This window comes from Glycine soja, chromosome 17 (assembly GCF_004193775.1).
Source record: "Glycine soja cultivar W05 chromosome 17, ASM419377v2, whole genome shotgun sequence".
Taxonomy (NCBI): Eukaryota; Viridiplantae; Streptophyta; class Magnoliopsida; order Fabales; family Fabaceae; genus Glycine; species Glycine soja.
Window position 1 is genome coordinate 11,422,403 of NC_041018.1, and position 27,347 is coordinate 11,449,749.

At 31.7% G+C, this 27,347-nt stretch overlaps 4 protein-coding genes and 1 pseudogene across 7 annotated transcripts; 3 read left to right on the forward strand and 2 right to left on the reverse strand.

The window, feature by feature from the left end:
- The first annotated feature begins 836 nt into the window (after window positions 1-836).
- Window positions 837-2,557, forward strand: LOC114392048 (annotated as a pseudogene).
- A 329-nt stretch (window positions 2,558-2,886) lies between these two features.
- On the reverse strand, window positions 2,887-6,232 carry LOC114392049 (autophagy-related protein 8f). Of its 3 annotated transcripts, none has more exons than XM_028353083.1 (6): window positions 6,092-6,232; window positions 5,519-5,560; window positions 5,364-5,419; window positions 4,454-4,506; window positions 3,295-3,413; window positions 2,887-3,167 (listed from the first exon to the last, which is right to left on the reverse strand). In XM_028353083.1, the coding sequence occupies exons 2-6, from the start codon at window positions 5,553-5,555 to the stop codon at window positions 3,064-3,066; spliced, it is 369 nt and encodes a 122-aa protein (XP_028208884.1). In that variant the 5' UTR covers window positions 5,556-5,560; window positions 6,092-6,232; the 3' UTR covers window positions 2,887-3,063. The 3 variants fall into 3 exon arrangements, with proteins under 3 accessions (XP_028208884.1, XP_028208885.1, XP_028208886.1); XM_028353084.1 differs by lacking the exon at window positions 6,092-6,232 and adding an exon at window positions 5,924-6,070; XM_028353085.1 differs by having other exon boundaries at window positions 2,896-3,167; window positions 5,991-6,189.
- A 4,747-nt stretch (window positions 6,233-10,979) lies between these two features.
- On the reverse strand, window positions 10,980-13,671 carry LOC114394237. Its single transcript, XM_028355909.1, has one exon. The coding sequence runs from the start codon at window positions 13,485-13,487 to the stop codon at window positions 11,205-11,207; it is 2,283 nt and encodes a 760-aa protein (XP_028211710.1). The 5' UTR covers window positions 13,488-13,671; the 3' UTR covers window positions 10,980-11,204.
- Window positions 13,672-21,480: 7,809 nt separating this feature from the next.
- On the forward strand, window positions 21,481-22,720 carry LOC114394270 (leukocyte receptor cluster member 1 homolog). The gene has a single exon (XM_028355950.1). The coding sequence runs from the start codon at window positions 21,678-21,680 to the stop codon at window positions 22,380-22,382; it is 705 nt and encodes a 234-aa protein (XP_028211751.1). The 5' UTR covers window positions 21,481-21,677; the 3' UTR covers window positions 22,383-22,720.
- A 2,174-nt stretch (window positions 22,721-24,894) lies between these two features.
- On the forward strand, window positions 24,895-26,795 carry LOC114393650. 2 transcript variants are annotated; one of them, XM_028355022.1, is made up of 3 exons: window positions 24,895-25,306; window positions 25,659-25,740; window positions 26,324-26,795. In XM_028355022.1, exons 1-3 carry the CDS (start codon window positions 25,217-25,219, stop codon window positions 26,491-26,493), a joined length of 342 nt encoding a protein of 113 aa, XP_028210823.1. In that variant the 5' UTR covers window positions 24,895-25,216; the 3' UTR covers window positions 26,494-26,795. The 2 variants fall into 2 exon arrangements, with proteins under 2 accessions (XP_028210823.1, XP_028210824.1); XM_028355023.1 differs by having other exon boundaries at window positions 25,121-25,306; window positions 25,665-25,740.
- Window positions 26,796-27,347: the final 552 nt, after the last annotated feature.

Genomic DNA, 27,347 nt, shown 5'->3' on the forward strand with positions numbered 1-27,347 from the left:
CAATTATCTCTTAACGTATACCTCTGAGAATCCGATTTGTGCATATTCTTCCCCTGATTAATGAAGAAATCTTGACAAAATTGACACATGTGAATGAGCATAATTTTGCAAATAAATGGCCCACTTGTTTCTAAAAAAAGGATTGAAACACATGCTCAATATTTTCAATTAAATAATTGACCCAACCCCTAGTTGTTTAAAGAAACCCAAGCATATTATGAGCACTAAGTTTATATAAGTCATATTATCTCTTCATTACAACAAACAATATTCACAAAACTATGAATACTTTGCTTGTAGGATGTATTCTCTTTTCACTACAACAACCACATAACCTATATATACTACTCCCTCCGCTCCTATATAATAGACTCAATTACCTATTTCATCATAATTAAGAAAAATGATTAATTTAGTTGATAACAATAAATTTTTCTTAAGTTTTATAAATTTTTTCAAAACTTTCCTTGTCATTAATACACTTATCTTTTCTAATCTTTTATCAATATATTATCTCTCTTCTTTTAATGAGATATTTTTAATCTAAAATAATTAATCCATGAAACATTATATATTGAATTTTATAAAAAAAATATGTACCACTTCATACTTGGGTATTATAATAAAAACAAATAGAGTATATCTTTATTTCATTGCAACTAACCACCTTTGCTCATAAAACCTACAATAAAAGGTTTAATTGCACTACTATTGCCTCAAATATCATAAATATACGATTTTAGTCTCTAAAATTTTAATGGTATCAATTGAGTTATTCATGTATATAGCAAAAGACTATAAGTCTAAGGGTTGGAAACTCCTTAATATCTTCTTGGATTTTTATCAATAAAAAATAAATTTGATAAAATATACATAATTTTAGAGGGGTGTATGGGAGAAGATGCTCCACAATGTGACCATAGTTGAAGCAGAACACCCGGCGCGAAATGAGAATGGAGGAAGCCCTTGCGGAGCTGGAGCGAGTCCAAACCCAGCTCCTGCAACGCATATCGAAACTGGAGCATTCGCATCTTGCATCACCCGCTTCCCAGAACGACACCGTCGAAGACACTGCCACCGACACCGTGACTCGCCTCTCCTCCATTCTGCGCAGCAACGGCGTTCCCAATTTTTCCTTCAAGAGAGTCCCTTCCGATTACTACGACTGGCCCCTCGAAGCCCGGTGCGACGCCATTCTCCGCCGCCTCCGTCCACCATCTCTGCAAAAGCATCGTTCTCGTTAACACGCAAGCCCCCGCCAACGTCGTCGATTGCAGCGACCGCAAGAATTCCAAATACTATGTCGTTGTCGTTCAGGTTCTCTCTCTCTCTCTCTCTCTCTCTCTCTCTCTCGCTATCTCGTTAACTTAACTCCTTCGCGGATTGCTCTTACGGATTCGGTTTTTTTTTTTTTTTGGCAGTACACCGCCCGCTTCAACGCTGAGGCTGTCAAGAATTTTATATACTCGCTCAACAATGGAAGTATCGCGAAAAAGAAATTCAACAGTAAGATCCCATTTGGTTTTAGCATCTGTTTTCTATAACACTTCCATACTACTCAACAATGAACAATCAATTTCATTGTCCAAAGTCTTTAAATTATGAAAACTGCTTCCAAAACAAATGTTAAAAAAAAAAAAAAAAGATAACTAGGAGATGTTTTTTCATGTCTTCTGTTTTCATCTTGTTCAATTGCACATTCTGTTTTGTGCCTTATACCACTCTCCGCCTGCTAGCAACCTTATTTAGTTGCATTTTGAAAACTAAAACCAGTTTTTAAAAATAGAAACCAAACGCATCCTAAGCTATTTTGTTTTGCACTCTCTTTTTTTTTTTTGTGCAGCTCCTGAGTGATTGTCTTTAAATTAATGTGTATTGAGTTTTTCTTTTTTGAGGATATGGATAACTGCGTTGAATGAATTTCCAGTTGAACATTGAGAATTCCGTGTGTTTGTGGATGAATGATGAGTAGTGACTAAACTGAATGTAGTGGAAATATCAGTGTGAGACCCTCTCGACTCCTGTTTTCCATATCAAACACTATCCAATTGGTTGGTATATATGAGAAATTGACCTCTGTCTGGGTACCTTAGTTGTTGTAATTGATAATTTTATTGAAGTGATTTTCAGGTAGTTGGTTAAGGAGGTTTCCCTGCTAAATAAGAGTATGATTCGGTGAAGCCATGAAGGAGAAATGTTTTACATGAGTTGGGTGGGATAGACTAGTATATGTTTGCAACAGTATATTGTGTAGATTTTGTCAACTTATTAAAAGTTTAAAATAAAACCTATCTGCTATCGTTTTTTCCCACTAACACTCCTCAAGGCAACAGGCTTCTCCTTCTCATGCTATCTCAGACTCACTCTCCCCTGGTGCTGCAACCCAATTCTTAATTCAGTTATTAAAATAAATTAGTATATTGAAACTGGGTCAAGTACTCAGAATTGAGGAAAGCCTTGAAAAACTTGGATGTGAGAGAGGACGTGTGATCAACCAAAGTTGAGTACAGTTGTAAAATGATAAATGTGATTAAAATAATGTTGTCTTTTATGTGTTTTCGCTTTCTATTAAAGAGCTCCTAGATCGTTTGTTGACAGTAAAAATTGATCATACTCTCCGTGAAGGCAACCAGTGTGTGCTGACTTTCTTGAGAAGCCAAGATAAGATTCTAAGATTTCTTAGAAGCTCTAGTTCCCTGCCTCAGGCCCTTTTTGCTCTCTGAAATAATATAAATTCCACAATCCAGTAGAAAATTATGCCAAATTCCACCAAATAATGATTACTGACTCAATTCCATGCGAGTTTGCCTCTTCCCAATAACCATGTAATCCAGATGAAGGGGAAAAGTGGATTACGAAAATTCAAACACTAAACTACTCGAAGAGTTGCAAGGCTGAAAAGGAGGAAACATTTTTAACATTAAACAGGTTCTTCTTAGAGTTTATATACAAACTGTACATTGTATTGAGAGCAATGTTCTTTGATATCGAGTACCGATACAAATTTATGAGACTGGCCAATGAGAAAGCAATTATATTATAGTGCCAATCTTTAAAATAATGCTAATGGGAAGTCAGATCCCCAAAAGTGTTCTCTCCACTGTAAGTAACATAAAGAAACCCATCTTCATCCTTCTTCTCATCATATATGGAAGACATAATTGCTCCTGAAAAAATTGAGAAACACAGAAAACTTATAGGCTACTGCTACTCTCTATTAGAAGGCTAAAGAATCATATTGCAAAATCGAATCAAATAAAATTGAAGGAGAATATTATTTTCTGAAGTTTTAACCTGTAGGTGGAAGGACGTTGTCCACAAAGATAAAGATTGCCTTTTCTGCACTTAATTTAATCCTTTTGCGGATAACATAGACAAACTGTCCAACTGTCAGATCAGCAGGGACAAGGTACCTACATTAATTTATTCAGTTAGATAACTAAAACAAAGGGCATACGGCTGCTACTGCCAATTATACACCTAAGAAAATTTAAATGTCATGCGACAAAAAGTCATTTGACAACAGAAATATTGCAGCAAATGATATCTAGTCCATTCTATCACTTCGTTATCATCAAGCACAAAATACAAATCCATCACGGCCAGGTGCCAAGCTATACGAGAACCAACACTCATATAACATCAAATTCTTTTAAAAATAGATATCCAGTTCAAATTCTGTTTATCTAATTCATAATTAAGGTTCTTCAATAGAGGTAGCAATTATGGCTTTAGCTACCCACATTATAATGAATTGATAGTTATTCATACAATTCATCACTTACCAATATCAACAAATTTCTCAACTATTGCCAATAGTCTATTGAGCCAAAATCAATATAATGTTTTGATCAATTTAGTACACAATAAGTACTTGCAGAAAAGTAATCTTGATCAATCTATTGAATAATAATTGCTTAGCATGTAAATTTTCATATAAAATTTTAGAAAATTTAAACAAAAACAGGAATGTAATCAAATGCTTGAATTATCTTTTCTTTGAAAGGTATGCCGTATGTTAATTTAAAAACAATGGATGGAGGGTAAAAGTTTTAATTTTATGCAAAACTTTATAAGCATGACTTTCATTATACACACTTTCAATCCAATGTGGATTTTGTTAAGAGTTCATCTAATGGAACATATTTATTGGAGTAAGCTTCTACACCTACAAACTTACTTGTAATGGTTGCAGCAATTTATTGACAAATAGAAAAAAATTCCTGAAGATCCAGAATTTTTTGCTATTAGGAAAAAAAAATCCATGATTTCTCGCCTTCCACTTACTTTGCCTAATGACCTCTGTTTTTAAAATATGTTATTGTTGATTACGATCTAGTTTAAATACAATACCAAAAATTCCATTTTCCTTTCCTTTTGAAGATATGAACATGAGCAGAAACAAATAATGTGACGTTTCCAGATTATATGAAAAGTATTGACAAAATCTTACTTCTTCTTGTCAATACTTGGGATATCACTTCTTTCTGCCTTCTCCACAATCACCTTCAAGCACATCGAGAGAAAATTTAGCACAATAACTAGAGATATCACTGATGTACATTTTCAAGTATCACACATACAGCAGGCAGCAAGTAGAAGCATACGTGAACATGAATTGCCCTTAAATGACAGATAGAATGAAGAAGAACTAGTTCTAAGATGCAAATAAAATAGCTTGAGGGCATAAGATACTTCATACTTGCATTACTGTATACAACCTTGGTTAAAGGCCTAGGTCACAAATGCAGTTTCATGAGTAAAAATCATTTGAACATTCTTCCATGAGTTGAATTCATTCTATAATTCAATGGACTCTGTAATTGGTAATTTAACCTCCAATAAAGGATTTCCACGGAGATAATCAAAATTGGTAAAAAATTGGCAACACAAGTTGCAATAATTTAGCATGCGGTATATTTCCAAAATGTTTCAAAAACCAAACTAGGCCGGCCAGTCTGGTAGAAGTGGTCAAACCATGAACCTACAATTTCTCAACAACAGCACAACACAACACTAAATCCTGATGAATATCAAATCTGTAATTAACTAATTATGCAACCCAGTGACCTGCATTTATCACTATTAACATGGAAGGTTGCAAATAAAGCATCTAGATCCCACATCCAGTAATATTCCGACACAAGGGTCAAGTGCTAGTCAGCTATCTATGCTGCCAAATTATGACATGAAAGAGAAAACACAAAAGACAACATTTAAACATCGGAACACATTTATAGGGTTGAAAAAGAGTCACATAGATTGAAAAGCATTGTTCCTCAACAGGCAAAACAGATAAGAGAACAACATAGATTGCATCATTAACAGATAGTTGTAGAGAAAAAGTCAGAACTAGTTCTCACCGGGATACGGTCTGGGTATTTCTCTCTAATCCTAGCAGCCTCAGCTCTTCTCTTCTCTGCAGACAAAATGAACCATTTATTTTTACGTTATTCAGCTTTCCATAAAATTATATTTCACCAACCAAGAACAATATAAAGAAAAATACAGCATATACCAAGATCATGCTCTTGTTTGAAGTAACTCTTTGCCATTCTTCCTGGAATTAGCATAAAACAAAAGTCAATCAAAACTAAGATGATGCATCGTCCATTCTTCCAACAAAGGACAAATAATTCGTTAATCACTCGAAATAAAATAAAAAATACTAAGTTTTAGAAATAAAAAAAAAGGGGGGCATCATTGAGAAACAGCAAAAAAAAAAAAAAAAAACAAGTACCCAGCAATAATCACAAAAAAACAAGATGAAGATTGAAGATGGACCTACACCTAAAATTCTTATTTAACAAAAAGAGTATGCAACAGAACATTAATCTTCGTTATATAAAATTAAAAAGAAAATTTTATTATGGAATTTCCGATCAACTCTTCCAAGCAACGGAATCAAGGAAAAAAGAAAAACCTCTGATTGCAGACAATCTTTCCTTAAAAAACAGGGAAAGAGATACAAGACGGTTGCGACAATTTACTTTTTATCGGCGAAGGAAATTTGCTGGGCGATTAATAATTTTTTCGAAACTCAAACCTCAAGGTTTACGAATTTGATGGTATATAGTTCAGAAAACTAAACCTCGTGAAGACGATCGAGAAATAGAAGAAAATCAACGCTCCGGTTTCTTGCGAACAACTCCAACAAGGCCGTGTTTGCTTCAACAAAATAATAAATATATTGCTGCTTTGCTTTATTACTCTTTCTACAAGTATTCATATCGTCATTTAATTTTGATATTTTTTTACGAGGTTGGATATACTTATTATAACAGTAAATAATATTGAATTCTAATACTTTCATTTAATCACAATTGGAAAATATGATAATTTTATTAATTTTTAAAATAATTATTTTAAAAATTATATCTATTATGATTTTTTATTAATTAATATTATATAGAAACTAAAGTTAACTTTTAAGTTTAATCAATTCTATTATATATGTACTTTTTTCATGACAAGTATTTAAGTAAATGAAACGAAATCTTTTTTATTACTAAAACTTATCCAAAAAAAATTATAATATATATTTTTTAAAATTTTAACATTCAAATTAGCTTTCAAATAATAGAGGAGCTTATTTTTTAAAATTATACTATATATTTTAACAAATGTGCTATATGACTATCGAAGTTTTTGACCAGCAACTAGAATAACAATTAAATCATATTATCTTTATTCTTCTTTGATAAAGTATTGTTGAGAAGAGAAATTAATTGCATATATAAATATGAAAATATTAAATTTTCAGAAACACTCAATGTCTATGCCCACCGGCCACGGGCACCAACCTACCTCATCTGCTATCATTAAATTATTAATTAATTGTATACAACATTTAAATTAGCATTATTCAATCAGTAGCTATGGGCATGTGCATGGCACACATCAGCCATCATAAAATGGAAATATATTTTTATCAAAATTTAATTTAATTCGAAAATATAAATATTATAAAAAATTTAATATGTATACGTATCAAAAAGGTCATTTCTTTTATATTCGTATTTAACTATTAATAATCAAATATTATATTTTTTATAATAATTATTTTTAAGTCATATATTTATGGATTTCCTATTAATTCATTTTGTACTTTTTTTAAGAGTTTAATTCATGTTATAATATTATATATTAATGCCGTAAAATATCTTATTGGATAGTACAGACTACAGATTGTTCTGCCTTAATTTCATAAATGAATAACTATATTATTTTTAAATTTTTTATGTGATACGTATTTGTTTGTTTAACAATAAACTTTGAAACGAATTAAATTCATGGAAAATTTATATTTTTCAATAAAATATTTATACAAAAATTTTCTTATATATTTTTTTAATGTTTATTTTATATGATTAAAATTTATAATAAACAATTTTTTAAAAATATATAAATAAAAATGAATAGATGGCTAAGAAAATCAAATAAATATATTGTGTTTTGAGATGATTGGGAGAGATATGTTTTTAAGTCAATTCTAAAAGAAAAACAATGTTGATAATATTTTTTTAGAAATTGAGAAAAGTGAAAATTTTATTTTATTATATAAGAATTGATGTGTAAAATATCATTTTTCATAAATTTAAAAAGCTAATGATCACTCTAAAAGAAGAAGAAGAAAACTTTATTTTTAATGCGAAAGAGGAAGAAAAAATTAAGGATAAATATTTAGTTTTGTCCTTCAACATGTAATTCGTTAACAAATACATCTTCTTGAAGGATGAAAATATAAAATTTAATCCTTAGAAGTTTTAAAAGTATGATAAATATATCCGAGGTTAACTTTCATTCATCACCGTTAATAAAAAAGCCTGCATGGCACAAAGGGAAAAAGTTGTCACTGAAATGATGATTAACGTGATCATCTCTAATTGTCAGCCTACGGACCTATTTGTCATAACATTTTGTTGACTTTTCATTTGTCCACTCCGCTGACAAATACCTCAAAGATGAAAATGCAAAATTTAGTTTCCGGAAGTATAAAAAGTACGACAAATATATCCGAATGTTAATAATAGATTGTAACTAATTATTATAATTTTAAAAAATTTATAATGACTCCAACAAAATTTCGAGAGAGCTATATCATACCAGTAAGTATATGTTTCTGTTATATAATTTTTAAATTTCATCAATGGTTGAGACATGCATAAAATATTACAAGTGGAAGTGAATTTTTATTGCTTTGGCGAATTCTTCTTACTTTTCTTCAACTACAAAAAAATCAATCTTTTGGTTGTTAACTCTTGAATAAATGCTATCAACATAGAGAAAGAAATTTTACGTAAAACAATAAGAAAATCATTGTGTTTGTTTAATCAAACACTATTTTTAAATTGTTTTTTTTATAAATTTTTCATAATAAAATATGAATGTCTATTAGTATATGCAATGATATCAAATTACAAATTACAAATTATAATAAAAGTTTGTTGATTTTTAATGTTTTTAAATCATATACAATTATTTTTTATTGACTGATCATTTAAAAAATCATAACCTTAAAAAAAGCATTCCAAAGGAAGTGAGTGTTTTTTACAAATTAAAAGTGTCATTGTAATTGTAATTTTTCCTAAAAATTATTCATGAACTTAATTTAACTATAATGCTTTATAATAAATATTTTTTTACTTGAACCTTTCATCAAGCATGAGAGTGTAAAAAAATTATTTGTAGTTTATAATACGAGTATTCTTTTTTCTTCCAAACTCAATTTAATTTACGAGTTTGTTGAAAAAAATTGTCACAATCATTATAATTTTTTTCAAATTATAATAATTTTTCACTACAGTTAACGTTTGGATATATTTGTCACACTTTTTACACGTTCGAAAACTAAATGTTGTATTTTCATCTTTCAGCATTTGTTAGCGGGGTAAGGAGACGAAAAGTCAAAAAAATATTATATGATAAATATGTTCCTAGATTGGCAATTAGAGATGAACACGTTACTAATAATTTCAATGATAAATTGGTCTCTCTATACCACGTAGGTTGTTTTATTAATGGTGACAGACGAAAGTTAATAACAAGATATATTTGTCTTATTTTTTACATTTCTGATATTCTAAATTTTGTATTTTTACACTTTGAAAGACTCTAAATTTTCAGTAAATTACACAAATTAAAAACAAAAATAACTATTTATCCAAAAACTAATTAGCGTTATTCATTGCATTGGTGAGTAGTGAACTCCACCGGGCAACTGCAACCTCATCAAAGCGAAAGTATGAGAGAGAAGGATATGAGTTTTTGAATAATAGTTATATTCTGTTATAATTTTTTTTATTGGGTCATCTGAACACTCCTTATTTATCTGCAATTTAGCGGATCATTTAAAGTAAATAATTTGTTTTAGTTGGTCAAATAAGTATTTGTAATTGTTGATAAAAAAATAATTGATTACTATTATACTAGTAATATTATTATTAATTTATTACTATATATATAGTTTTTTTAAGGAATTACTATATAATCTTCTTTTTTTTACAAACAAGTTACCATATAATCTTAATAATCGATATAAAGAGATATGAGTTATTGTGTATATATTGTGTCTCTTTTCATGACCTTTTTAACAATAATGAGGATAAATATTCGCACTTTATATTCTCAGGAGTATAAAAGGATTACATGAAACATACGCCCTATTATTTTATTTTTATTCATTTTTAAAATAATCGAATCTAATTGTTATTTTTTAATATAACAGTGCTCTAAAAATTAATGGGGAACAAAAGTTATGGCGTGAGAATTGTTATAAAAATGTATACCTTAACAAACCAGAGTCGGGTCAAGTTAACCCTTGAGAATTAGATCAGTTATAGTTATTAAAAAATAATAAGTGATGAAAGATTTGACAAATTTTGATAGGATCTTTGCACCTGTTATAGGAAAATTGGAAGGTTCTTTTTTAGTAGGAAAACTATACTTGACAGGATCTATGTTTTAAGAGTTTGATTACATACATGTCAGTGTGACAATTTCAATTCCATGCATCACTCACCGAATCTGTAAGTTATCTTGCATTAAGCCTACACTGAGACTGGCTACATTACTGTAAAATGCATTTGCAATTGCAATGCAGTAAGAAATTAATGACAATTTGTTGCCGCTCAAAGGAGCATCGATCTAGATTAGTGAAAAAAGTAATGCATCTAGTAACCCGCAAACACGAGGAGACACCATAGAGATATAAGGTGGGTCGGACGATTAAAGGAAAAGAGAAGGAGGAAAAAGTCATGGCAACATAGCACCACTGTTGCAGTAGTAATCCCCACCTCTCCTTAGGAATGGCAACATAGCACCACTGTTGCAGGTAGTAATCTTCTATCACTTAATTGAAAATCTCTCTTATATTTTCTCAAGTATACCTACGGTAGGTAGGAGATATAAGGTGGCTTAGTGGTTGGAAAGGATGGGCTTAAGGATGAAGGGAGGGAGAAGAAGTCGCGGATTCAAATCTTCTCACTAACTGTCCTTTCTAACCAAACTAACATTTGTAAAGAAAAGTATACCTTAGGTAAGTTGATAAATGATAAGGCTAATGTCATTACTAATTGTTTCCTGTGTGGGCTTTCTAGCGGGTGAATCTGTTTAATATGTAGTAGTATTTTTTAAGGTTTTCTCTGCCTGATTCTAATATAGAACTTGTGTAGTTTGCTGTTGCCTCTGCTACCTATACCCAAGTGTTAATTAGTGTACTTTCCGTAACAGTTTAACATGAAAGCAAACATGGATTATGCTAGACATTGTTGTAACCAGTTTGCAAGATGAAATGTTGATATGGTGGTTAACTAATCATGTTCGGTTCCATGAAGTTTTTTACTGTTGAAGGGAAATACTATGAGTAATTCTAGTCAGAGTAAACCAGGGAACAAATATGTTATTGAAGCAACGTGAGCAATGCATATGCGGTTATGTTTTGCCATATTGAACTAAATCAACACAAAAGAAACACGGAATGAAGTGATTTCAGGGCATATATGTATTTATTTATAAGTTTGTCCTACTTGTTGGAAGATATGCTCAACACTTATAAACGTTACTCAAGCAAAAACTAGTGATTTACAGTGCAATTTTCTAATATTCCTGTTACACCTAAGTTTCTAATTTTATATATCAAGCAAAATCTGAAAGCTTTTCCAGCAATAATGTACAAAATTGTAAATAACCATTACCTCTAGCTCTTAGTCAACATTTAGGTAAAGATCATTTGATTTGAGAGGATCTGTATGAGTGTCATTCTCCAGTGAAGATGGAACAAAGTGCAAAAAACTGTTTTGCTTATGCATTGAACGCCAATCTTCAATGAAGGTCCCTTGGCAGAAATTCACGCGGGGAAACGCTCTCTTTTCTAGCATTTCTATAATCTTCTTGGTCTTACCAAGAATGTAAACTGCATGTCTGACAGTATCCTCCCTCTCTTCAATGGTGCTATTCAAACACTTGTTGGATATAACAAGGGGCAAGTTGGTGAGACATGCACCCAATATATCAGAAATCATCACTGTAAGCGCTTCAAACAACCTCTCACTTGAATTGTCTCTTAAGAGTTCATGATTTAAGAGAGCAGTTTTACATATTCTGTACATAGTGTGAGATGCGGACACTTTGATGGGCCATAAGGAAGGGCTTTCCTTTATGCATATGTGGTTATATTTGGCTCTAAATTTCTCATACCTGATTTTTGCAGCATCAGCTAGTTTCTCAAGTGTCTCTTTGGGGCTCTTGTCTTGAAGCGATAGCTCATGAAGATCCACATCTAGCCACTTATCATATAGATCAACTCCAAGCCACACAATTTCTGCAGCAGTCCTGAGTCTAAACAATTCTCGTTCTTTGTCCAAGTTATTTTCTATGAACTTTACAAAGTGGAGTCCTTCATTTAGAGTACTTATCAATTTTTTGACTGAATCCCTATTGATGTTTGGAAGCGATACTACAACGCTAGCTAGTGTCACCAAAGGAAGTGACCAACTATATGCAGCTTCTACACAATGTAGAGAAAGAACTTGGTCACTGTCAAATGTCTCCACTCCCTTGAATCCTTGCAAGAAAGAACATTTCTGCTCCAATAACTCAATGAGAAGTTTTGGCTGCTTCTTTTCTCCCACTTGAACCCAGTGAATAGTGGCATCACGGTTCTGTTTCAACATCACCTCAACTAACTCTTCCTCACCTTCAAGATGCAAGACAAAACGTCTCAGGTCTAGCTTTGGTCCAGGCCTTGATTCTGTAGTTGCCGAGCTGCTAACGCTTGAGGCGCTAGAAACAAACTTGGATTTCACCTTCTTGCAATGATCACAACATGTCAAGATCAAGTACATGAGGTATATTGAAACGTATTGGGTGACTTTACACATTAGCACAATCCCCACCTGCAGTTTAACACAGAAACACAATAGAACAAGTTTTGCATCATGGGCAAGTTTTCTGTACTGCCTATTATGAATTCGAAAACCAAGAGGGCTTTCTTTAATCAACAATAGCTTGGTAGTCCAGTACCCTTCTACATGGAACCTTCTCTTGCATCTCTTTTTCCTCACATTGGGACACTTATAAGTTATGGCAATGAACCATCTAAAAGCAGGAGCTATAGTACCCACCACCACTGCAGCAACCTGAACTATGAGAATTAAGATTATGGACCACTTGTAGTCAGTGTCACCAGTGCAAAAATCAAACGACCATGGCATCAAGTAAGATCGAAGCATAGCCTCTACTAAAGTTAAGGTACTGAGAAGACAAAAGGCACCAGAAGCAGTACCAGTCACTGACCTTCCAAGAACAAATTGAGGACTACTTGTGTGAGCCATCATCCAAATTTTCATGAGCTGATCTCTGAGTCTGTTGACCATTTGATTCCCTTCCTCACCAAGTAGTTTTGAACCCTCTTTAAGTGCCTCTTCATTCATCTTATACTTCAGCTCAAAGTAGTGTTTCATCTTTGGAAGACTTATGGCTGAGGAGGCCATGGTCATCAACAAAATTAGCATGATGAGCATGATGACAGCATGTTCCACCCAGAACAAATAAATAACACCAGTGACAAACTGTATGCAGATGTTCACAATCATGGTGATCACAAGTATGGCCATGGCCATGAAGTTCATCATGGTGTCCTTGTTCTCTGTGATGCCAAGAGTTGGCATGGAATTGGCCATTATTGTGCAGATCAAGGCGCTGCTGCTGAGTTTCGATAGCTGATCGTGGCGGTGAGGCATGGGGGTGTTGAGATCCACTGATAACTTCACTGCAACAGCTATTATGGCCAAGGAAGTGGCGTTTAGGCAGAAGAATTTGCAAGGGAACCAAAGTTTGCGACCGCGAATTCCGTGTATGAGATCTGCTGCCATTGCTATGAGACAGGCAAGAGATGCTGCTGCTATGTATATGCCAATCCATGGCATCGGTTTGCTGAACTTTGTGTCATCCATGTGTCCATCACTGCTGCAACCGATTATTGCCATCTTTTTGGGGTCAGATGATGCTTCTGTTGTGGCTTATATTATATATTAGATCATACTAATGCTGAGCTATGTTATTCATCAAGCACAAGCATCTAAGGATGTTTCTAGGTTTTGCAACAGTGTGTGTCTTTTGCTCCAAACAATCTGGATCACAAACTAGTCCAAAATTGTCAACTCTGGGAATCATCAGGAATGTAATGGATTGGGGTTTTAAAAAAAAAATTAAAAAAATTTTATAATAAAATTTTATGATATTTAATCAGGATTTTTAAAATAAATTTTATGTTATTCAATTAATTTTTTTAAGAAAGATAATACTATATAGTATTAGATTTATCATAAAATAATTATAAAAATTAAAAAATCAAAAAATCAATTTATTATTTTAAATTTATTGTTTAAATCTAAAAGTAAAAATAAAAAATTATTATTATAAGAAAGGTTACTACATGAAGATATAAAGATAAAATTAATATAACTATTAAAAAATTATATTAATTTTATTTTTTATTTAAATCTCAATATTTTTTATTATTTTTTTACTGACTCTTCTAATTTTAATCATGTTTTTAAAAATTCAAAAAATAAATAAATCTTATAATCTATAAAATTCTTTCAAATCTATTAAATTCTTATAATATAAATCTATTAATATTCAAATTTTTTATTCTGATAAGAAATAATACTTTTATTTAATTTTTAAAATTTATGATTTTTTTATACTAAAATAATTTTTTAAAATTTTAATCTTATTTACCCCTTTAGAGCATCAAATAAATTAGGTAGCTAAAAGTCATCATCAGATAAATTACAAATTGACACGGATGCTTTGGCAATTGAGAAATTAATATTCTAGGGCGTTGGTTGACGGCGGTTGGCCTTATCTACCTTGGTTCCTTTTTCAACTTGTCTGCTGGAAATTTAATGCAGAAGACAATGAAACTTGCGTGTATGATGATGTCCTCAAAATTTAGAGCATCTCCAACTCAAACTTTTTTTTGCTTTTTTACTTTTTACGCATGTTCCTTTTTTTTCCGTATAAATTAAAAACAGTAACATATCATAGGAGTTTATAATACTCATATTTTTTTCAACCAACAAAATTAAATTCTCTCCTTTTTTTTATGCATGTTAAGAGTGTCGTAAGTACTAACATTAATTTTTACTTATTTTTCTTTTAAATAAAGATTCATGGACACTCAATACTCAGGGTGGTACCATTGGATTGGATTGTGACATTGTTTTATCTGATCCAACAAATTTTAATTCGATTGATTCTCATAGGATTTTATCTGTTTAAGTTTACAATTAAATCTAAACCAATTAAATTATATTTGATTTCTCATCAGATTTATTATTATAATAATAATAATGATTATTTTAAAAAAATATCAGGAAAGTATTCAAATAGTATGTAATTTAATATATTTAACTTAAAAATTATTTTTAATTACTGGTCTAATATGAAATATGTTTCGTTCTAAGTTAAAAATTAAATCATATCATATATTATAATAATTATAGTGATAATTTATTAGTAGCCTTAAAATGAAAAAATAAAATAAAATACAATCAAACTGGGGGCTAAAAATCCCAAACTCTAAAGGTTAAAAAAAAACATACTATGTAATCAAGTGGATTGGATTTTCAATAGCGAAATATGAAATCCGATCCAAACTCATTAGATTTGTAATTTTTCAATCTAATTTGAACTAATTATTAAACCCAATCCAAAATTTCCTTTTTTTAGATTGGTTTAGAATTTCTAGTTATTGTGACTACCATGTGAGAGAGAAAGAGGAAAAAAAATATAAATATAATAGATGATATAATTTGATAATAAAAAAGAGATAAAGAAAAAGAATAAGTGTTTATGACATATGAATATCCATATATCATTACCTTCTCTTTTTTTTCTTTTTCATTTTACACATTTTAAGAGTGTCACAACCAGTATATTGTTTCTAATTGAAACTCAGTGTAGATGAAATATTGGTAAAAATTACTTTCAAAGAAAACCAAACATGATGCAATCTGAGTGTAGCTTTAAGGATATAGAATTAGGGATGATAAAACTGGTCAAAATTCTCGTTTTAGTAATCTCATGATGCAAGGATACATCTAGGGATTAGAGCCTAGCCTCCCTAACCAACCACCATGATTACCGAATGAGTAATTATAGGTGGTTAGTATCTATTTATAGCTACAGACTAGCTAAATAACTACCTGTAATTGACCTAAATCAGTTATAAGACTAATTACTAAACTGTAACTGATCCTAGTCAGCTACAGTTAACTCTGGTTTTGGCTGCTGCTCTGGCTTCAGCTTATACTTGCCATGAGTCCTTCCTTCATACACTTGCTTTAAAGGTAGCCTAACACACACCCTTCCCATCAAAAATATTATTCACACAAGCTTAAACGTCTGGTGAGTTTTCTTTGTTTACTTTACCATGCTTTGAATGAATTAAGGTTAAAGTCTCCCTTTCTTCTATATGATATGAATGTATTTTGACACGAGTATTGAACATCGTTGGTGTTGGAGCTAAACCTTGTATCACTCTTGACCATCAAATATAACTCTGAAATTTAATGGAAGATATGATAATTTGATTCGTACAGTCCCCCGTCACCTTTTTTTCCCCCTCCAGTTCATTTTTTCTGCATTTTCCATGTGTTTTTTTTGCAAGTCATGTATTTAGAAGAAAATTATTAGTGAATTGTTTAAATTGCATAAACTTGTGAAGAACCAAACAAGTAGTGGGGGATGGATGGACTTACTAGTAGACCAAAGTTGAATCGTGTGACCCAAGGATGTCATCAAGAATGTATCATGTCATGTGTGCATATATGTATTTCATATGACATTTTTTAATAACAATTTAGTTTCATACTATATGCTTGTCAGTTTATTTCAATCTGTGTTAACATAGGTTAAATGCTGCTAGTCAGCATGCAAGGTCACTGACATCAAGGATCTCTTGGTTTGCCATTATTGCTTTGATAAAGCCTTAGAAAAGTTCTATGATATGTATACTGCAACATGGTAGGTATCTTCGATTTGTCATATCATTACCCTGTTTCTTAATCTACTGAAACAATGTGATTATATAGACGTATATCTGGATTGGATTGTAATACCCAATCACGCTTCAAGTTTTGAACTTTTTGTCGCTTTTTATTTCTTTTCCTTGAAGAATTTTGAAGGTGGAGAGCATTTATGGTCAATAATTTACTTTTGGACTATAAATACCAACTCCTGAGACTAACTTTGACTTTCATAGGATCGAAATATCAGTTGCTCAATATTTAACTGTGTTCATCCTTTATGTATTGTCAACTTTTATCTGCCTTTCTTTAGCTTAATACAAATTTGTTTATTGCTTGTCATGTGAAGGAAAGGAGTCGGGCTTGCAATTATATGGGATTCTATATGCTGTGAAGACCATTTCACCTGGTAAGTATCTGTCACTACTCCCAAATAGGAGATTGGAATTTTGGATGTCTGGCACAAGATGCTTAGATATTAGTATTTGGTTACCCTTATTGTACTGTTTCTTAATTTTGTATATGGTAAATATTTAAATAAAAAGAGTATCAAAATTTGTTACACTTAAAATCTGTGAGTTTTAATAACATAATAAATTTTATCATATAAAACTTTTAATTTGAAATTTGAATTTTTTTTATGAAATTTAAATTGGCCTTTATACTTTAAACTTTTATGTTATACAATTTTAGAGATGCAAAAAAAAAAAAGAATAATCATAGCATCTTTAATTTATTAATATGTCATTTAAAAATTTTAAGAACATTTCTTGTTTTAATGTTATTTAAAATTCATAAATTTTAGAAAACATTAATAAAAGTTGTCACTTGTTGCAATGTGGGTCACCATGGGATGACGAAATAAAATATAGACAAAAAAATAAATAAATTATTTTCCAAAAATTGAAAACTTGAGGAGTCGCCATCCACGTTTATTTAATGAAAATGTCGGGAAAATAAAAAAAAAGGATAAATAATGGTCTACAGTTTAAGAAAAAGGAACCGGGAATCGTTTACGAGAAAAGTATTAACATCCCACATGTCCGCTATGAAGACAATAACCTTTAATTGAGTGTGCCAAAAGTAAAGTGTCTTTTAATTATTTATCTTCTCTTGAAAACATAAATTATATTTTTGTTATATTATTTTTTATTTTAGAAAAGGAAATCAATTTTTTTTAAAAGGATTTTATCTTTTTGGTGTTTTTTTTTGCAACAAGGGATTTTCCTCATTCCTACGTATCCCCAAGTGCAATGAGAAAATCAAACTTGCGTAGTTCTTTGTAAAAAAAAAAGATTGCTTGTTTAGTTGATTTTTTTTTTTATTTTGGAAGGTTTTGATTTTGTGGTAAACTTTGTGAAGTCAAGCAAGTTAGAGACCCAACATGACATTCACAAAATTTACTCACTTTATTGAAACACTGCCAAACAAGTTTGACACCCAGTATGAAGTGCACGAAAAAAGGAGAATTGAGTGATCATTTATTTGAGAATGTTACCTTTTTTGAAAAAGACTTTGGTTTTGTGATAAATTTTGTGAACTCGAGCAAGTTGGAAACCCAACATGTCATTCACAAAATTTACTCACACTTTATTAAAACACCACCAAACAAGTCGGAGACCCAGCATGGAGTGCATATAGTGTAAGCGTGTACTAAAGAATGTTAATGCGGATTTGTAAAAAAAAGTTGACATAGTGCTAATGCGGAGAGTACATTTAGTAATTAATGATGCAAAACTAATACATGGGAGAAGATAAAATGAATAACGAGATATCTACAATGCATTATTAATTAAACTAACTAGCTAACTATGATAAAAAAAATCACATTGAAGAATAAGATAAACAATAGAAACCATAAAGAAATAAGAGAAAAAAAATATATCCACTAATATTTATAATTATTTTAATTTTTCTTTTTTTAAAGTCAAAGGGTTGACTTGGACTTAATCAACACTGACAGAGTGCTGACATGGCAAGCCTAGTCACTATTCTAAGTGTCAAGGGTGCACATATAAAGAAAAGAGTGTGATCTTCAATTTTATTTTATTTTGGACTTCACAAAAAAAATGGGTTTATCCCAAAATAAGAATGGTGCATGTGTGGAAAATAGGGTGTAAATAGCCTTCCTGTCATATTACAGATTTTGAAAAAATGGGCTAGGCCCAAAAGAAAAAGAGTGCATGTATGAAAAATGGGGTGTGAATAGTCTTTCCATCATATTACAAACTGCAAAAATGAACTAGTCCCGAAACAAAAAAGAGTGCATGTATGAAAAAAAGGGTGTGAATAGCCTTTTTGCCATATTACAGACTTTGCAAAAATGGGCTAGTCAAAACAAAAAAAGGTGCATGTATTAAACAGGTAGTGTGAACAACAATTATTTTTTTAACGGTTGGGTTGAAACTGGATCAGGGCAACCCGACCCAACCCGCATTTAGGCATCAAGGTTGAAATAACCCTAGATGACCTAAATCCCAAAACGGCACGAGAACTGGGTGACCACCATGGAGGGTGGTGCGCCTTTCCCCGGCGCCACTGGCCGACAATGCGAGACTGCCATGGCCATCTAACAGTAGAGAAACTATTGCGGTAGGAAGCAGAATAGAACACAATCGCAAAGAGAAGATTTGGAAAGATGAAGTTTGAAGGAGAGCGACATAAAAACCTAATTGAAAACAAAGAAGAAAAAAACCTAATAAAATTATGGTTGCATGCAATGAACTATTGAGTCCTAGTTAGATAAATCGATTAAAATGCAGCAACAAATTACGCTATGAATGCCTTCAATCAACCCAAAACCAAATGCAAAGAATAGATACGAAGGACAAGAGAAAATACATTGTTTTTGTTAGAAGGGGGGAACGGAGGCAAGGCAATAGCAAAAACCCTAAAAATCGAAGAGAGCGATGGTGTGATTTGAAGGTAATCAGAAAGAAAGTGTTGCGTGTGATTTGAAAAAAAAAACAAGAAGAAGAAGAAACAAGAAACAAAGAGTAGAAGGAGAAACGTGAGGGTGAGAGAGTGAGTATGAGGGGTTACATGATGACCTCTCTTCTTCATTGACAAAGCTTATCAAATGGCGTCGTTGAATTGGTTTCTTTTTTCTTCTCGGGATCCTTGTTAGATACCTTCTTTCTTCTTTTATGCACTATTGTCCCCTTTTGACCTAATGGACTCTCTTTGAAAGTCCAATAGACCACAAAATATATATTTTTTCTTTTATTATTATTATTATTATTTAATTTTCACATGTTCTCTTCTTCTTCTTTCTTTTCTTTTCTTTTCATTTTTTTCTTTTATGTTTTCTTATTTCTTTTTTTCAAGTTTTCTTTTTTTTTTCATAATACTTTTTTTTCTTTTTCATTTTTTATATGTCTTTTTTTTTTGTTTTTTTTTCTTCTTTCTCTTTTACATTTACTTTCTTTTTTCTTTTTTATTTATTTTTTTTCTTTATTTTTTGGACCCAAATAGAATTAGGATATGATATCACTTAATATTTTTTATAATATAACCTTAACGAGATAGTAGAATTAGGGTCTAACATCACCATATTTTTGTAAAGACATAACATTGGCATCTGAGTTGCGTACTATTATTTCATGCCCATATTTCTCTATGTTGCTCCCCTCACTAATTTCTCTTGTACCCTTGACCAGGCAGAGGATGAATTGCTTGAATGCAAATGTGGAAGAAAGTGCATACATCTTAAAAAGCGATGGTAATAAAGGCAAACGTACACAACTTAGTGATTTCATTTTTTGACGGTTGAAAACCCTTCGCATTGCAACTAACAGTTAAATTTGTAAGTTTGTAGCTAGTAAATGCTTAGAAGTTTATTAATCTGTTAGATTGTTATTAATAACGTATTTGGAAATGATTTGGTAACGTGATTTATCCCATCCTAGTCAATCAAGACGTGAAAAATCACATCCAATGTGCCATTGTGTTTCCAAACACACAATGCAAGTGTTTTTTACTTAAGTTAGTCAGTCCAAATTAGCCTTTGAGTAATATATATTAGTCACAACACTAGTTTGCAATTCAATATTTCTATAATTTTTCCAGTTCCAAATTCATCAAAGTTCGCAAGTTCAACACATTGCTCCAGAGTTTTGAATTAAAATTTTGAAATTGCTCTTCATATGTGATCAATGGATAATGGGATGAATATCTTGCTCAATTCTTCGTTCTTCTTTAAGGTCAACTAATCATTCTCAATTAATTAAAAATTATGATAAGTGTAATTCTTTAAGCTAATTATTATAAAATTAATAAATTATACGTGATAATTTGTCATTGAAGCAAAAACTTTTTCACTATCAACCCGACGTTAATAGGAATATTTATTTTGACCAAGTAGAGTTTATATTCAAGTTTTCCTCACTCTGTAAAAGAAAAGAGTTAGGGATGTGAACTTCATGTAAAACTCCCTTTGCATCACACACATAAAAAATGTTAATGTATACCTTCTTTTGTTTAGACATAGAATGTTTATAAGTTACACTTTAGTGTATTTTAAGAAAATTATAGTTATAACTTGTTAATGAGCTTCTTTTAAAATATAAGTATCTCTATGTTAACCAACAAACATTTCCTAACATAAATCAACAATTTTTTTTTAAAAAATAATACATCAAAAAATTATACTTGGGACGTATTCTAAGATAATCTAAATTGTAATTCTTAATTTATATATATATATATATATATATATATATATATATAACCTATTTTTTATAATGACTGAAAAATATAAATCAATAAATTAATTATATGAAACTAAATAATCTAACCTCTAATAACATATTTGCTTTAATAAAATGTTCGTAATATATTTTATAAAATAAATTTTTATTATTGAGTGAATTTTGTTGAAAATTATAAATCTTTAAAAATGACTTCTTATTTAATGAATATCTTTTATAATTTATAAACAATAGTTAAAAATAGGTTAAAAGGAGAATTGAGCTGGCTTGGTGATCCCTGCTCCATCAGAGGTTAGGGTTTGGCAGAGAACAGAAATTGGGAAATTCCTCAATCTTTTGAACTCGTCAAGTGCGTGCAACACTGTACAATAATCTTCATCGTCCTTGAAATTCCCAATCCCCTGTAGTGGTAGTAAGTTGCTAGCAATCGAGAATGGGAGGGCACGGAGGTCTCAACATTCTCCCCCAAAAGCGATGGAACGTTTACAATTTCGACAACAGAGAGAAGGTCCGTCGCGACGAAGAGCAAGCCGCCAGGGAGGAGCAGCTCAAGCGTGAAGAGACCCGGAAGCGCGACGCCGAGCTCCGCCTCGACCGACTCCGCGTCGCTCGCGGCTTGGCGCCGTCGATTCCGCCGCCTCCCGAATCCGAACCTCAGCCTTCCTCCCGCTCCGAACCCGTGCCTTCCTCCGACCCTGGCCACATCAACCTCTTCGAGGGGATCAACATTTTTGACCCAATTCAGAAGGACGGTGCTGCTGAAAGGGATTGGGCGAAGAGGAGGAAGAAGATTGAGAAGGGAGGAGGACCCAAGCCCAAGCCCACAGTTTCTGTGGGCCCGGAGGATGAGAAGTATAGGCTGGGCTATGGGCTTGCGGGGAAGGGGGTTCAGTTGCCGTGGTATCTTCGGAAGCCTGATGGTGAAGGTGTCGGTGATGATAATAAGGATGAAGGTGGTGACGTGGATAGGAGAGAAAATAAGGGTGAGAAGAAGAGGAAGACTATGGAGGAATTGAGGGAAGAGAGGTTGAAAAGGGAGAGGAAAGAGAAGGATAGGGAGAGGGCTTTGAGACACGAGAAGATGCAGAGTCACAGAGATGGTTCTGGTTATGGCAGTAGGAGGAGGTTCACCAGATGAACATAGGTTTTTTGTGTTCTTTTTCTGAACTGATTTTTGTTTCTGAAGTTTCATGTAATTGGAAGTTATGCAATTTGGATTCAGTAGTATATTGTATAAGGGAAGATAGGTTTATATAGTTAATCAAAGTGGTTTGGTTTTCTTTCATGAAGTTATTTTATGAGCTGATGCATTGATACATACACAGATGATTCCTTTGTTGAGAAAATTCCAATGCAGAAGTTGCTATTAGCTGGCAGTCTGTCTATGCTTGTATGATTTTCAATCAAGGTTTCGCAGCTTTGTTGTATTTCTTGATATTGTGGACAAATGATGCAGCCACAATTGCAGTTGTGTTAGCCAACACTCCATAGTCTTTACAAATTTTTGGTTTGTTTCTCATTCTCCAAGTCTAAACTTATGGATGATATGCAGAACCTATGTACTGCATTCTCTTAAATAATAAGGCATTATCATTCCCTAGAATCTCCTGTTCTATCTTCCTCTAAATATCCCCTGCTAAATTCAACACTCTTCATGCATAAAAAGTTTGCCTTGTTCTTTTTTATAATTATTTATTTATTAATTTGTTCATTTGTTTTTTTTTTAAATCATCTAGATCACACTGGGAATAGATCATCTAGTTCCACCGCAAAGGATTTTTGTGGATTACCACTCTATAGGTTTCAAAATCTCTTGTTTGCCTCATCTCGTATAATTGTGTTTCTTCTTTCGGAAAATAATTCAGAATATGCCTGATATGCCTCCATAAATGGCTGCTATGGAATTTGTTTTGTTCACCTTCTGCACTATTGGTCACTATTTCAATGCTGTCATTTCCTAAGATTGATTTATTGGCCCTACCCCATAGCTGAATTTGAAACGTGAGCTTTAAAAATTCATATTCATATTCATATGTAATACATTTTGAACTTAGTATTTTGTACTCTTCCTTGCTGAAGTGTATAATCAAATATTGTCAGCTAGTGGAATGTTGTAGAAAGGGAAATTCTTTAGTGTTGAAGTATCATAGTGTGGAAATGGGATTGTTGTTTATAATTATTGGCTGTAGTTTTTACATGTTAAAAATTCTCAGTTGCGACATTCTAGTTTTACTGGCACAGTGACAATGTAGAACTATTTTAGATACCTAAGCGCTCCGAGCTTGAATTTGAGGAGGACAAAAGGTAGTAAATTTGTGAAGATTACAAAAATAAAAATAACTATCGATGACTAAGAAATTATGCATAAACTGATTTGGATCAATGTAAAGCTGGTTTCCCACTTGCACATATAAGAATTATGGAAGTGGAATGTAAGATGCTGCACCAGATTGATAATGATTTCTGTGGCTGATTTTTTGGATTAACAATGGGACTGGTTTCTCAGGTTTCATTACTTTGTTTAATGAAATAGCATATTGTATTGTTTTGCACGCAATGATGGAGATAAGTGTTACGGATTTATTTATAAACTTCTTCTTCATATATTATTTAACTCTGGATTTTTTTTCATGGGATGGGATTCCCCTCCCCCTTTTCAACAATATCACGATATTGTGAAATTTGGAGTTTGAGTGCTGGACAAATCTGCTTGAGCTTGTATCTCTAATAGTTTAAAGTCCTTGCTGTGTAACCAATTATGAAAAAGAAAAGGAAATTATATATTTATTTGTTTTTTATTTAGAGATTTTCAAGCATGTATCAGCCGAATCAAATGCCTAGCCAAGTTTTGATCTTTGCCTTGTATTTGAAGAAATTATCCTTATTAGAATAATGCAATTGTTGGATTTGAGAGGAATCTCCAAACCTGTGATGGTCAGCAACCGTGACGTTAATGCTAATGGTCAATGTTCAGATCGCTTTTATGTATACTCTGCATTCATTTTTGTGGTTAACATTCGTAGAAACTTTCCCATTATCCTAATGAAGAGAAATTAATATTAAGAATGGATAAAATAAACTTCCCCATTACCCTAAGGACTCACGGATATCGGATGAGCAAGCTGCTCCATAACTATTGATCAAGTCTTTTTTTTTTTATTTCATCTGTAACTATCCATAAAGTAATTGCTTTTTAATACAAAACTCATGTAATTTCCTTGTAATTGGCGCTTAATCCCATTTTGGAAAGAACCACTATAAACACAGCTATTTAACATAACACAGCTATCTACGACTCGAACTTCTGATTAGGAGGAAATAATCTGGCGTCAATTAATCTACACACTTGGTGGTTGAAACAATATTTTTTAAATTAATATAAATATTTTACTTTTTTTTTTCCTTTCCCTTTTCAAGTTAGACATTTCGTGAACGTCTAACGTACATGCTTACACATTTGATTTATTCAGTAGATTACACATTTGATGGTCACCTCCATAATAAAAATGGAGTATATCGTTGGCAAGCTGTTACAACGTCTTTTCCCGTTGTATTTGACGTCTAAGGATAAACGTTTCTATAATTGACTTCGAATCCCATTGGTAAATAAAATATAACTTTATGCATGCTAGTCTTCATTGGTTTCTCTCAGGTAATCAATTTTCATTGGTAATCTATAGTTTGAACTAATCTATCTCCATTTAAAATCATAAAACAAGTTTATCTGTTAAAAAAGACTGATTAAACTTGGTTGTTGGAACGTGCCAGACAATCTCTTATGTGAAATCAAATGCTTGGTAAAGGGTTTGCGTATGGAACCATTGAATTATTCAAACTATAATTGTTTATCTAAACATGACATAATTGAATAGAAGGTTTTAGTTTCAACTAATCCTAGTACGGCAACTTTAAAACGAGAAGCTTATGAAGAAAACCATTATGGTTCGGTAAGAGAAGCACATAATCAATCATATGGCCATTAACAAAACAGAGATTTGCATGAAGGCTACCACAAGTAATAAACGTTCCCTTTTACACTTAGAGAACTTGACACTCCCTTCGGTATGTTTACTATTATACTATACAATTCATTCTCCATAGTTTCAGTCTAAATCTTAATATCTGTCTCCTGTCATTAGATTGTTCGTTCCTATTCCATGAATGTTTGTTAATCCAATTCTATTCCACACAATTGTTTCAATTTTTCAGAATAAGCTATTATTGTCATAATCAAAAGTTTTAACTCAGATGAACGGTGTGTGTGAGTTGTTGTAATAAACTCTCTTATATCTGAGTTCAATTCTTACTAATCAAAAGAAAAAAAAAAGTTATTATTGTAATATCAAAAATCACAAATTAGATGATTGTAGACATGCCAAGTTCACTGCTTTGTTTTGTAATGGTTGATGAACAGTTTCAGGTTGTAGTGATAGCAGCAAATATGGGGTGCAATGGGTGCAGAGGGAGAGTTTCCAGAGTTGTATCTAAAATAACTGGTAGGTTTTGAACTCTGCCTTGTCTTTTGTGGAGAAATGTAAAATTGTCATCCCAATTGGCTTCAAACTATCTTCAACCAAACCAAAGTCAAACCATATTTTTAACCACACACACACACATATATATATATACACACATGGGGTAAACTAATCATTTGATCAAGTGTTACTTGTTTAGAAATCAGTCTCTATATAAAAAATAAAGTGTTGTGATTTTACTACATATCTTTTGCAAACTTTACGAAGAAAATATTAAATGAAAAGTAAATATATTTAATGTCTTGAAAATTTATAATAAAAACAATACAATATCTTCTTTATCTAATGAGTAAGAGCATTAGTTAGAAATTATAAAAGATTTAATTAGAATTATTTTCAAAAGAATAACTTCACATAAGAACTAATTCCTAAATGAATCTCAAAAGTCAAAAGACCAAATGGTTTGTTTATAACTCATTAATATAAAAAAAAAAAAGTGTGCTATTTTACTAACATATCTATGCCATGTCATCGAAGGAATATTCAAGAATCCATTGTTAAACTAAAATGAATTGTCATTGTGTTACAAAACTATTACTTGCAGGGTTGACAGAGTACACAGTTGATGTGCGCAAAAAAGAAGTAACTATTAAAGGAGATTTCATAGCAAATTGCAATTTCCAGAAGGAAACCATTAGAAGAAACACCCTGCAGAGTGCGAACGATCCACCCAAGTCCCTGTCTACGTTTTTAACTCACTCAGACGAACATTAATCAAACAAACAAAAGGCTTATCCTAGTTACGAAGTTTAAATTATAAGGCTCTTTCATACCGCAAAGAAACAGAAGAGGCAGCCTAAGCATTCAAATTTATGCTACTTGATACCAGATTAATTCATTTATTTTATTCCAGTTTAGCCATTTTTGTGTAGGGAAAGAAAATGCCTCAACTGATTTTTCCTTATACCATCACATGCTCCTAAACACAACCAATTAAGAATTTAAAATACCATTAAAAGTGTTGTGGTATTTAATCAGGATTTTTAAATACTATAAATAAGTCTTTTGATATTCAACTGAGATTTTAGAGATTTTCTATTGAAGACAACAAAATTTAATGGTATTCAATTAGAACTTTTTATAACTTATAAAAAATCTTTTGATATTAAAAAATATATAGTTATTTTTTAAGAAAGATTTCGATGAATTTCATTAGACTTTTTAATATAAAACATCAAACAATTTCATTCAAACCTTTCAGATTTTGCTAGACTTTTTTCTATCTTTTTTTATTGGTTATTAGACTTTCTTTTCTCTCATCACACATTTTCTTCTCTTTTTAATATTCTTCAAGATGCTTGTGGCATATATATATATTTCTCCTGTTGTTTTGGAATAAAAAATGTCAAATATACCCCCCTCACTTTTTCCTTTGTTTTCTAAATTAAATGAATGTTTGTCTTATATGCTAAGATTGACTATGTTTTTCTTTTATTGATTATGTCCATTACTTGCTTGATGCACTGTTTTCATTACTATCACTCTTAATTTTGTCATCCACATAAGTTAGTAACTCATTTTTCACCTTCACTACTTCCTTCTAGTATATGTTTATTGTTGCACCTCAT

Bases quoted from the DNA above. Each gene is read 5' to 3' on its own strand.
- LOC114392049 (XM_028353083.1), bottom strand. From the start codon at position 5,555: ATGGCAAAGAGTTACTTCAAACAAGAGCATGATCTTG. The intron at 5,420-5,518 runs GTATATGCTGTA...TTTTGTCTGCAG, and splicing joins CAAACAAGAGCATGATCTTG to AGAAGAGAAGAGCTGAGGCT. The intron at 4,507-5,363 runs GTGAGAACTAGT...ATGTGCTTGAAG, and splicing joins AATACCCAGACCGTATCCCG to GTGATTGTGGAGAAGGCAGA.
- LOC114394237 (XM_028355909.1), bottom strand. From the start codon at position 13,487: ATGGCAATAATCGGTTGCAGCAGTGATGGACACATGGATGACACAAAG.
- LOC114394270 (XM_028355950.1), top strand. From the start codon at position 21,678: ATGGGAGGGCACGGAGGTCTCAACATTCTCCCCCAAAAGCGATGGAAC.
- LOC114393650 (XM_028355022.1), top strand. From the start codon at position 25,217: ATGGCCATTAACAAAACAGAGATTTGCATGAAGGCTACCACAAGTAAT. The intron at 25,307-25,658 runs GTATGTTTACTA...GTTGATGAACAG, and splicing joins AGAACTTGACACTCCCTTCG to TTTCAGGTTGTAGTGATAGC. The intron at 25,741-26,323 runs GTAGGTTTTGAA...TATTACTTGCAG, and splicing joins AGTTGTATCTAAAATAACTG to GGTTGACAGAGTACACAGTT.